Source organism: Ictidomys tridecemlineatus, chromosome 3 (assembly GCF_052094955.1).
Source record: "Ictidomys tridecemlineatus isolate mIctTri1 chromosome 3, mIctTri1.hap1, whole genome shotgun sequence".
NCBI classification, from domain to species: Eukaryota; Metazoa; Chordata; class Mammalia; order Rodentia; family Sciuridae; genus Ictidomys; species Ictidomys tridecemlineatus.
This window is the reverse complement of record NC_135479.1, coordinates 211,234,609-211,247,523: the sequence shown is the minus strand read 5'-3', so window position 1 is coordinate 211,247,523 and position 12,915 is coordinate 211,234,609. Positions and strand designations below refer to the sequence as shown.

Genomic DNA, 12,915 nt, shown 5'->3' with positions numbered 1-12,915 from the left:
CTGGAAGTAACATTAGAAATAACACCAGAAATTGAAAAGCCCACGTGGAGATGGCTGCAGGGCAGAAGGCAGGACAGAAAGGCTGGAGTATGTTTCTCCCAGCACAGAAAAAGGTGGCACAAAAGAGGGATGCTTTTCTCCCACCCTATGGGACGCGCTGTTCTCCACCACTGGTGTGCAATAACTGTGTCTCCCAGCAGCTATTTCTTGTCAATGTGACCATCTTTAAAGATCGGAGCTCCTTCCCCATAAGTAATTATGACTATTTCTCTCTTCAGTCTGAGAAGTCACTCCCAGAAATGAATGATTCCATTTTTTATGAACACTGTAAATAGATTACAGCTGACCCTGTGGACGCCATTTTAAGAACCCCAGGCATAAACCTCCAGCAAGTGTGGTCAATTGACAGTTATCAACTCTACTCTGCACAAGATGCTGTGCCAGGCCCTTCTGGTAAAAAGATTCTTAAACTGCTTATTTGGGAGGAAAAAAAGTACAGAACTAATTTGTACACTATAGATGTAGAACACACTCAAGATACTACAGAGGCATAAATATGGTCACTTTTTAAAGGAAGATTAACATTTAAGTATGAATTTTCTTTGACACAAAAATAATATCTGAATTTTTGTAAAAGTCTTCTGAATAGACTATTATCTCATAATGAAAACAAGTCATTAAAACTGTTTTATAGGACACAAGGGCTCCTCATCACCTTCATGTGACTTGTTTATCAGCAGGACTAGATTTGGAGGATTCAAAATAAATGAGGTAAAAGATGAGGTAAATCCAAACCTGTTTTGTCTAAGCCAAAATCCTTTCTTAAAGACCTATATACCTGTCCTCCCTCAAAAAAAAAAAAAAAGAAAGAAAACACCAATTTTATTTTTTCTTGCCAACAATGAAGGACTATCAATGACTCCTGGGTGGTGTATTCCTTATTTAATACAAGAAAAGTCAGACACATATAGATGCTTAAGCCCTGGAATAAAATCACCACTAAAACAAATTATACAAAGTACCATAAAATAATTTGTATATAGAATTTGTTTGGGATGGTCATTTTATTCTACATATAGTAATATAAAATATATATTAATAGTAAATAATATTTTTTAATTATTAGAAAGTAAACATATACAAATTATATGTAAATTGTCATGTATAAATTACACATATAAATGTGCATTTATATGTGTAATCCTGCGTTTAATTTTTCATTAATATCTGTACCATCAACATAATAAAGATATTTGGACTAAAAACATTACATTGATAAATTAAAGGCTGCTACTAGCTACAGCACAATACCTACAAGCACTAAGACGCGAGCCAAGGTACATTTAAGTTCGGGACAAGCATGGAAAAAAATTGAGAGAAAGTGTTAAACAAAGGAATTCCTTTTAATGTATCTGTATAAGAAGTCTGGAGACTCCTGAGTGACCCCATAAGGACAGAGAGGGAGCTGCCTCTACCTGCCGCTGGGCTGCAGTAACCCTGACCTTCTCCTCTGCAGGGAAACTGTGCTCCAAGCTCCACAGCTTCATAGCTGGATTTTTGGATATTACAAAATCCCATTGGACCTGATGACAAGTTGTCAATCTAAATCATTATTTTAATTAATTATATTCTCCATACATCCTTTCCAGCCTGTCCATAATTGTGCCGTTTTATGAATATCCCTCAGATATTTTCAGAGATAACTTTGCTGTTTGAAAAGTAGAGATGTCTTCACTTTAGGCAAGCTTGCTTTTAATAAAACACACAGAAGGCAATCTCCTTTACCCAGACCCTGCCTGCCCTTCATCCGAAACCCCCTCGCCAACATTATCTCCCTGATATTTTACCCCGTGATTCCTGAGAAGGTGAAGCATTTCCAAAAGTCCTGGCTTCCACTTCTCCAAGAAAGGCGACGCATGGAGTAGATGGAAGGGGCAACCATGCTCACTGTCCTCCGCAGGACCAGCAAGGGCCTCCAGGAAAGTTAAGTGACAGGCAGAAACAGCGCTCTGTGCTAAGTGCCATTTCTTAGTACCCTGTCCCCGCTCCCCAAAAAACAAGGAGAAACTTGAACTGTTTGGCTCCAGACTCCCTAAACACCATTTAAACTGGCTCGTGAGGCTAATAGGAGCACTGGAGTGTGCCTGGGCTGGCAACCTCTGGAGAAGGGTCTAGCTCAAGCTCAGAGGAGGGATAAGGGGAAAGGGAACACGTGGGGCCACCTGGCTGGCTCTGTCCCGTCTGCCACAGCCCAATGCCCTGCTCTAGGGTGGGGTCCCTCCCCGAAGGTCTCTGATGGAGGAGCCCCTCCAGCCTTCCCAAAGTGGGGCTCTTCTCATACAGCCTCCTGAGCTGACCCCAGAGGCACAGCATCATCCCAGAGGGCTCCCATCATGGCCTCCAGGGGCTCACTCTTGGGCCATGAGCACAGCAGTCCAAGAGTTGTCACCATGGACCCTCTCTCCCTCTCCACTTCTCCCCACCCTTCAGAGTGCCATGGCCGATGCTGGTTCCACAGGCTGCGCCATCTGTCCTGGGTAGCAGCTTTCAGGACCCGGGGATACCTGGGGCCAGTGTCATCACTTGAAGCCTTTAGCAGAGGCTGAGAGCTCTGTGTTCCTAGCATGTCACATGTACTCATAAGAAAGGTCTGTTCTCCGTCCTGAAGACTTCTGCCACCACAAGTCAGCTAATGTGCTGGAGCCGTCTGACTGCGGCACCTCTTCCTGCCACTCACTTGGCACCTCCTGCCTATTGTCTTGTACAGTTAGGAGCCTTTCCACTGAGGTCACTGTACTGTAGTAAAAAGCCCGCTGAGTTTGAGTCACAAACGCCTGCGTGGCCATCCCAGACCAGACAGTGGCTATCCAAGCAAGAACTGAGGTCTGTAATTTCCTCACCTGAGAACTGGGGTGATTTGGAAAATCCTTGAGGGGTGCTGCTGGTGGATCTAGTAAGATGACACCTGGAAAAGCACCGAGTACTGCAGGTGTCACACCGAGGCTCCATGAGTCAATGAATTTTCCAAGGTTTACACCCAGATCGATCTAATTCAAGAGTCGTGTTTCTCCCACCATATTTGCACTATTGATTGAGATGCACATTAAGAAACCCAGGAGTCCCCTGGAAGATCTACCCTTAAAGACCATGATTCCAGGGACTGTGCACCTTGGAAATAGCAGGGAAAATCCTCTCTCCTTTTGTCCCCATGCCCCACCAAGGCCAAGACCTTCAACAAGAGAAGAGGTCACATAAGAAGACACCCGCCTTCTGCTTCCCCATCGTCCATGACCCAAACCCCTTCATGATGTGATAAAGCGTGTCACAGTTCCTTAGAGCCAACCATTAAAATGGAGCTTTAATACACAGTGGCACGAATTCAATGCCTGGAAGAGACTGCAGTTTGGTCTTTCCTTCTTCATTATTTCATTCATCCAGCAGAAGTCAGAATGCCCTGACTGACTAGGTGGGAGGCAAGATCCGTTGTTTAAACTCCTGTGTGGGAGAAGTGAGTGGAGGTTCTGCAGAGCGCCCAGCCCACGTGCAGCCTGAGCACAAGGACTGCTCCCGGGCTCTCCTGCCAAGCAGCGTTGGGGGGAATTCCCTGTCCACAAAAGTCCAGCTGCACCTACGCTGGGGTAACAAGTTCTCGCTCTTCAGGAGGATGTCAGTTGTCTTAACCAATCATTATAACAGCTGTAATACTAATTAACTAACATTAATTAATAATTACAAAAATTACAGCAGTAATTAATATAAACTAGCAGTAAGGATATCGTTCACTAGTAATCACAGTACTTTTTGAGCACTGATGGAGCACTTGACACCATGCCCGGCACGGAGCATCTTATTTCAGATGCTCTCATGTTGACGCCATGAGGTGGGCACTATTCTTATCCTCATTTAACAGACAAGGAAGTCGAGGCTTAGCAAGGTTAAATGCCTTTCCCAAGGTCACACAGTTGCAAGTGCACTGAAACATTTGCCATTCTGGTACCCCAGAACTCACTTGGCTTGTCCAAGATCCTGGAATGAATGGCATTCCTCCAGGTCCTCCAAAGCTAACTAAATTATGCTGCCAAATTTCATGAATGTGAGACATCAAATAAACCTAAGAAATTCATAAATTTAGCTGGACGCTGTGGCGCACACCTGTAATCCCAGGCACTCAGGACCCTGAAGCAGGAGGATGGCAAGTTTGCCTGGGCAACTTGGCGAGACCCATTCAAAATAAAATAAAAAAGGGCTGGAGCCAGCTGCAGTGGCACACACCTGTAATCCCAGCAGCTCAGGAGGCTGAAACAGGAGGATCGTGAGTTCAAAGCCAGCCTCAGCAACTTAGCAAGGCCCTAAGCAACTCAGTGAGACCTTGTTTCTTTTTCTTTCTTTTTTTTTTTTTTAGAGAGAGAGAAAGAGAGAATTTTTTAATATTTATTTTTTAGTTCTCGGAGGACACAAGATCTTTGTTTGCATGTGGTGCTGAGGATCGAACCCTGGCGGCACGCATGCCAGGTGAGCACACTACCACTTGAGCCACATCCCCAGCCCAAGACCTTGTTTCTAAATAAAATATAAACAGGCTGGGGATGTGATTCAGTGGTTAATGTGCTGGAGCCATCTGGCTGCGGCACCTCTTCCTTCCACTCACTTGGCACCTCCTGCCTGTTGCCCCTGGGTTCAAACTGTGATACCAAAAAAGGGAGAGGGAAGCAGAAATGTAGCTGAGTGGTAGAGCACTCCTGGGCTCAGTCCCCAGTACCAGAAAAAAAATCTCAGAAAATTAAAGAAATCCTTAAATTTACCCCTTGTCTTCTGAATAATACACAGGGCCACATACACCAATTCTACAGAATATATAGATGATGGCAATTAAGTGGTAAAAGTTTTCAGCAATGAACATTAATACATTTAAAGCCCACCAAAGACATTTTCCTCAAATATTATATTTTATCAAAATAATCCAAAATGTACGAGCTGGCTGGGATACAGCTCAGTGTTAGAGCACCTTCCTTGCATGTGTGAGGCCCCAGGTTCCATCTCCAGCATCCCCAAAACAAATAAAACCATACTCATTTTATATCAACTAAAAGTTTCCCCAGTCATCAACGACAAAGATTTACTTTTGGAACTTTCCATGTGTAATCTTTATTCTTTTTTCTGTCACCTGCTCCAGAGATCACTGACACAACTGCGGATCAGTAGTGATCTTTGGGAGTTAGCAGGCCCTTTTCTCTTGCTTTCCTCTCAGCCTCTTTGAAACGCCAATGATTCCCCAGGTTGGGAGTGGGCTGTGACTCCAGAAATCCGAGCTGCAGCCGAAGCTCCTCCAGGAACTAGATATAAAATAGGAAACAGCCCCCTCTTGGGGCCCTGACTCTGGGGACTATAAAATTATTTCTTCCCCCAGCCTTCCTAATTCCTGCTAAAACTCGCGTAGAAAGGTCAGTCGCAGCTAGACACTGCAGTTCAAGCCTACAGTCAAAGCCTGAATCATTCTCAAGGAGAAAGGTGTCTCGGGGTGACCGTGTTTCTTCGGGCAGGTCTACAGCCTGAGAATGAAGGCACATGGGAGGCAGGTGCCTGGGCTCTCGGTACCCAGACCAAGCCAAGGCAGGGAGGTTGGCTCCTATTCCCATATGTGGGCTACTGGAACTCCTAGAGCATTTAAAACTGTGGCCTCGGAGACGATTGCTCTTCTCACCATGACATCATTTTCCTCAAATAATAGTATTACACTAACTCCACACTTTCTGTGCAGTAACTTCACACATACAAGGAACAATGCTCAAGGAGTCCACTTAGCAATCTGGTCCATCAGACGCTCCAAATAGTTACACTAAGAATCATTATTTCTAACTTTACATTCCTCCAAGTCCTGCAGAATTAATAGCAGAAACACTCCAAAAAAAAAAAGTAAAATAAAAGCTCATGATTCTATAATCTATGCAACGGCAACGCACTTAGATCACGTCACCAATCCAAGGCTCCTCCTTCCTGGAATCCCCACACACCTGTTTGGATTACACATTTTACACACTATTTTCAACACTTCAAAAACACACACAGAAAGCCATCGGCCCTCAATGCAGAGTGCAGTTGACTTACACGGAAAAAAGAATTTAAGGCCAATGCTCATCCATACCGGCTCCTTCTAATTCCAACCCTGATTTATCCAGAAAATGGTACAGAAAGAAGCACACCCCACAGGTCCCACCGGACACCTACCGCTATGGACCCAGAAGATGTGGCAACAAATACTTTGATAACCATTTCGACAGTCAGAAAGAGGACTCCCTCCAACACACCCCTGTCAGGGAACGGTCGCTAGACAAATCCTGACAGTGACAAGGAGGAGCAAGTGCCAGGTTGAGCTGGCGACTGCCCAGGACTCCCCTTCTGCCCTCCCTCCCCCAAGAGGTTCTGCCTCCCAGAAGAGCAGACCAGCTCTAGGGCTTCCCCCTCCATTGGCCTAGGAATATTTTGGGATCTGTCAAGAAAATATTTGATTGGTTGATAAAAGCAGCCAGGCCCGACAACAGTCCCTAAAAGGTCAGGCTGTGCCCTGCACCAATCAGAGACCAGTAGAGAAATGCCTGGGGAGAGAGGGTGGGGGCCAGGAACTGGAGAGCAGGGGAGAACAGAAGCAAGGGAGGAGCTCTTCGGAGCCACCAGAAAAGCTCTGAAAACGCCCTCCATCTCCGCCCAGGAGGAGGCTGGGCTCACCAGGCTTTTGGCAAACAAACCAACCGGAAGGGTCAGAATAGCCCCAGAGCCCTGTAAATAAAAAGCAGCTTCCCTACTTTAAGATTTTTCTGGCAGATTTTTTAAACACTCAATCAACTGTCACACAGTAGAAACTCCTCTATGAATGGCTCCTTTACAGCTCTCTCCCGTCACCACCTGTTTGGCCTTGTAAGGTTTCCTGACATCCAGAGGCTGGCTTGTCAGCAGCAAATTACCTTCACTGTGTTAAAGACTTTGAGGAAAAACAATAAATAATCTGTTTACTACTGGCTCTATACCATCTTATTTATGAGGATAATTTGGATTTTGTTAAAAATCAGAAAAATACAAAAGCTAGTGAAGAAGCCCAGGTAAGTGGCCCAGACTCTTTTGATGAGTTTCAAAATCAAGATTAAGGGCATTAGGGACAAAGTGCTCATCTTTCAGGAGGCAGCAGGGGTATTCACCCTTTTTCAAAGCCCTGCTGCTCATGGTGGAGGAGGAGGTCCTGGCCAGGAGCAGGAAGGCAGGCCCTGCTTCTGCACCTGCCCCCCACAGTCCCAGAGGACCTGGGGCCTGCTCCCCTCCCCTCAGGTAGGAGCCTGGGATCAGCAACGACCCTAGGCCCTGGAATCCTGCCCAGAATGATTTCCACCACAGGCAATCTTTGAGGTAATTCTAACAAGACTTTTCTTTGGCTTCAACATGCAAAGTTAACTACTCCAAAAATTAGGTCTGTGGTGAAAGTGATCAATGAATTCTCCAAACTTAAGTCTCTAGAAATATAAACTTTATCTTAAATTCTACCAAAGATTATAGATCATTTTTACTTTTCTATGTTTTCCAAATTTCTACAGTATCTACTATTTTTTTCCATGCACACAAAAAATTCCAGGTATTGATACCTTAAAGTCTATCATATGAACATGGTAATTCTTCCAAGTTTATTAAGAAAGTAGTGAAAGACCCCAGCCCAACAACGTCAGGCCTAGTTGCAAAACCACCGCGAGGCATGTCACAAACCTACGCAGGCACCAGAGGTGTTTTTCAGATAATCAGTTAGGTGTAAACCAGGTCCCAAGGCATGCCTGAATAAGCAGGAACAAGAGAACCAGAGTGCAAACATGTAGCTTTTATGTGGTTTTTCCAGTAACATAAAGTGAAAAACAACTTTGCCCTTTAGGTAGCCTATATGCTGGGTTTAAAATTAAACATTTAACCTATAAAAATCTCTGTATCCCCAAACCCGGTGTGCCAGCTCACCAAAGCTCCGGCTGAGATTCTGCTGGGCACCCGCAGGCACCTGTGTCTCAATAAACACCTCTTGCTTTTTGCAGCCAGTGTTTCGTGTGATTCTCCTTGGACAGGGAAACGGGGGTCTTTCAGTAGTAAGTTAGGTTTGTTTCCTAACGGTCATGTAAATTAGTAATATAAACTATGGTTAGTATTAGTAACTGTAAGCTATTAGTGTTACCGCTGTTGACCGGTGACGAGTTCTTGCTCCCCGATGTTGAAGAATAACACCAAAGAAGCACGCCGAGGCAAGGTCAGAGTAGAAATTAGAAATTTATTAAAGGACAGCAGAAAAGACTTGTCCCGGAGGAAGAAGGGGACCCAGGAGGTGGAATCCGTGGAATTGCGGTTGTCTCCCCTTTTTATAGTTCTTTCAGTGATGGAATGTAGGTGGAAAGGCCTGAGGGGTGGGACACAGGTGGGCCAAAGAAGTAGTCTGAGCAGAAAGGACTTCATTATCACTTCTTTGTGATGGGATATCTTCAAATCTGCTGGGGGCTATTCATTAATACTTCTTCCAGGTGGACTTTGGCCTAGGGCCTCTTTGGGACTTCATTAACATTCCATGAGTTGTCCTGTGTTTTCCCTGAGTCATTCCCAGCATGGCCTCCATTTTAGATTTCACTCGGTATTAGACCCGATTTACCTAACTACACTAACTACCTAACTTTAAATCTGGCTTCATTAGTAACGTAAACTATTCTCCTTCTCTAAAGAATATATATCTCCTGCTCATATTGGGTAAAAGCTGCCTTCAGTAATAACACCCCTCCATCTGTCCATCTTCGAGGCTTAGGGAAAAATAAGTTTCCTTCTGAAATAAAGAAGCAGGGAGGTCAGGCAGTCAGTGTACTTAATGAGTGATGGGGGTCGAGAGGATAACAAATGGTTATCAAAGAAAGAACAATGGGTTGCCAACAATCTCTGTGCTCTTGTCCTTGGTCATACATATTCGGAGAAAAAAGAGAGGACAAGAATTAAAAAAGGGGGGTTTGAGATCTATAAGAAAGATAAGACCACCCTCTCCAATTAAAATCAAATTAAAGCAAGCTTATTATTTCGACCAGCCAAGTTGCCTCTCCCACCCAAAACCGCAGGAAAAAGGCAGCAGCCGCAGCTTTCCTGCAGTCCAGCTTTACAGCCCAGAAAGTTACACAAATAGTTACAGATGACAGAACTCTGACGAGCATCACACAAATGCTAGTTTACATTTTTGCTGGCCCCGACATCAGAATTTATGAAGGTCATTAGAGCCTCAGAGAGGGTCGGCATCTGGCCAGGGAAGGCCAAGGTTTGTGAGGCGTCACTAAAGTTTCAGAGAGGGCTGCTAACTGTCAGAGAGCCAGGCAGGGGTGAGTTCAAGGCACGGCAGGCATTCCAAGCAGGTTCAGAATTTGCAGTAATTTTTAGGAAAGCTGAAATTAGCTTTTCATGGCTTTGTGGCAAGATGGCTCCCAATTTTAAGAGAAAATCAGGCTGGGTCTATCAAATGGGAACAGTAATGGTGTATTTCAGACTTGGACCCAACACGGTTCTCTCTACACCACACTAGAGCAGCTTCCAAGATGCCACACGCAAATTTCTAGTGCTTCCTCTCTTCACAATAAATTGTTTATCTTTTTAAAATGAATGAAAATGTGCAAATTAGAAATTTGAAAACTCTAATTGTCATATCTCTTCTAATTTATTACATTGACACCAATTCAAGTTAATTAGCAGGAACACCAAACATTCCACAGAAGTCCTAAAGCTCTTTAAGTCTCTGACTTACAAAACCACTTCAGAGGAGCTGTGTAATCCTAAGCATGCAGAGGGCTAGCCGTTCAACGTTTCTAGTACACTCTGTGATCAGACCTAATTTTGATTATAAAATTATGAGGTATTGGCTACAAACTTCACAGAGATCCTCAAATGATCTTATGATAATACCAAATATTGTGTTTCAATTTACTTAACTTTATGGGTAAACCAAAATGGCAAATATAGACGTATGTTTTTCTGTGGAATGATGAAAGGGGTTGTCATAGTAAATATAATGCGATGAAAAATTCATGTTCGCCCAAAACCTCAGCATATGACTTTATTTGGAAATAGGGTCTTTGTAGACTAATTCCCTAAGAGCCTTTGGAGGGAGCATGAATTTGCAGACACCTTGATTTAAAACTTCTGGCCTCTAGAATCATGAGATGAATCTCTATAGTTCTAAGCCACCAAGTCTGTGGGGATGTGCTATAGCATCCCTAGAAATACACAGAAATAAAGGCACAAGTTTTTTGTGCAGCCTGATGGAGATGAGCAGCTTAATAATAAAAGGCCGCTGCTTCACCAATGCCTCCAGGGGGAAGAAGACCCCCTCCAAAAGCAGGAAGCAAAGACTACTCATTCTGAGACAGAAAGATTCAAATGACGATTTTCAGAGTGCCAGGTTTCTGTTCTCGCGACTAAAAGGCTCAGGGGTCACTCTAGTTAAACTGGGCTAACTGGGCTGCATGAAATAACCACACAAGAGACACAAATACCTTTTTCTTTGGGGTCGCTGTGACAGCTCCTCTGACCTTAAGGGTCTGCAGAAAGAGAGAGAGAGAGCGCGCACGCGCGCGAGCACGTGCTGACCCCTTTTATTGAGGAGAAGCTATTCAAATGAGGCAAGGGGTCAGGTTTCAGAGGGCTGAGTCTATCTTCATGATGTCCACTGTCAGCAGGTTGACTGACACCTGAGTAGGCCACACCCAAGGGCACAGTAAGAGGACACACAAGGCACTTCCATGGAAGATTCTATCCTAAACAGGGCAAGGGGTTCTATTACAAAGAAACAGGTGAGCATAACTTCACCCATGGGGCTGTAGCAAGACACTCCCATTTCTGTGACTGAGCGCCTCAGCAACCAGCTGGGGAGTGTAACTCAGTCACCCATAAGGTTGGCCTCCCACATCAGAGCACTGCAGGAAAGAGAGGGGACCCCTCCAATGGGAAAGGCAGCTCTGAAGACTCTCTGCATCTTCCACATTCTCCAGTTCTAAGCAAGGAATGGGATGTTCTCTTCATGAGAAACTTGCTCCAAATACTGTCCTGTGAGCTCCACCAACCATCAAGGATTGGCCCATCTTTCTGTAACTATCACATCTGGGGTGACGCCTGTCTGTCCACCTGGGGATGCTGCCCAGCTCACCACTGCCATCAAAACCCACTATCACCCATTGTCTGCAGATAACTCATTACCTAAGCTTCTAGAATTGAAGGTGGGCACTCTTTAATAGTGGACAGAGAAAGGGATGGTGTCATGGAAAGAAGCTTTGTCCCAGTCCATGCCCACGAAATTGGAATTAAACAGCCTGTGTGAAAAGGAAATATGCACTGCTCCTCTCACATAAAAACCAGAGGCAGAAATCCTAAGGGGAAAATGTGATGTATTTGACTCCAAAATACATTGCAAACAAAGTTAAATTGACACTGGAGGAAATATTCGCAACACATATCACAGAAGGAGTTTTCATACATCTAAAGTTCTTCCAAGTCAGTATTACATTTACATTAAATTTCAAGTCTAAAAATGGGCAAAAGTCCTGAACATGGAGGCCCATGCCAGTAGTCACAGCTACTGTGAAGGCTGAAGCAGGAGGATCCCTTGAGACCAGGAGTTACAGGCCAGCCTGGGCAATTTTGGGAGAGCCAGACTAAAAAAAGGGGGACAGGGGACAGAGGCAAATCAATAAAGCACAATTTTTTTTAAAAAAACTGTCCTTCCTACTAACAAAGAAGTGAATACAATTAAAAATGTCAATTACTGATAAAATGGGCAGTCATTAAAAATCAACTGTAGCCAGGGTTGGGGGGCAGGACGCATGCCTGTAATCCCAGCGGCTAGTGAGGTTCAGGCAGGAGGATCGTGAGTTCAAAGCCAGCCTCAGCAAAGTGAGGCTCTAAACAACTCGGTGAGACCCTGTCTCTAAATAAAATACAAAATAGGGCTGGGGATGTGGCTCAGTGGCTGAGTGAACCTGAGTTCAATTTCTGGTATCCCTGACATGAGTACCAGAAATATTATAAGATTATTGACTGTTGATTCTATTAATTAGTGTGTGTGTTGGATAAGACTATAAGTAATGTGCCCATAATGTAATGTGAACTGCAAAACTTGGCTATTAACTAGACTTGTTAGTAGTGTAGTCTACACCCGGGGATACACCCCAGACCTCACTCAGTTATCAGCTACAAGCACAACTGAACTAGGGCTTAAAAACCCAGACTTGGGAGGCGGGGGAGGGGGGCGATGGGACTAACAGGACCCGGACAGAGAGACCCGTCGCTGTGATCCCCTCTCACCAGACCTGGACTTAAAGACACGTCACAGGTGAACCTCTGGGACCCCTGGGTGCAGACTCAGTTATGACTTAGAATTAGGACGTGTCTGAAGTGTAACAAGCATCAATAAAATAGGTTTGATGGAATCCATCTTCGTCTCAGACTGAGTCACTAATAACCGCTTGTGACACGCCCCCCCCAAAAAAAAAAACCATCATTGGGTGATTTTAAATTTCTCCTTGTCCTTGTCTGTCCATATCTAAATTTTCCTACACCAAAATGCACCTTTCTGTGGTCAGACTGTGGAAACACCCAGGCGTAGGAGAGAAGCTGTAAGGCCACTGCTCCCGGTCCACCCGCTTCCGCAGGGCAAAGGCGTCCACACCGGCGGGAGCCTCGCGCTGGGCCCAGGTTCCCACCCGGCGGCGAGCGGGAGAGGCCGCAGCCTGAGAACCGACGCCGGGCCCGCCAGCTCGCTCCCAGTCAGGCGGGACGCAGGGCCCGGGCGCCGCGCCGGGGCGGGGAGGCTGCCGGCGCCACCTCCCTGCTAACTGCGGGCCAAGAAGAACTCGCGAGCTCCGGCCGCCCGGCCCGCCA

General features: G+C 45.1%; 1 protein-coding gene across 1 annotated transcript in view; it reads right to left on the bottom strand.

The window, feature by feature from the left end:
• Sh3bgr (SH3 domain binding glutamate rich protein) overlaps positions 1–6,409 on the bottom strand; it is a 50,695-nt gene extending 44,286 nt beyond the window's left edge. Inside the window, exon 1 of the mRNA XM_005323475.5 lies at positions 6,226–6,409. Coding sequence (XP_005323532.2) covers positions 6,226–6,270 — 45 coding nt within the window. The 5' untranslated portion in view covers positions 6,271–6,409. The remainder of the gene's footprint in view (positions 1–6,225) is intronic.
• Between the last annotated feature and the right edge of the window lie 6,506 nt (positions 6,410–12,915).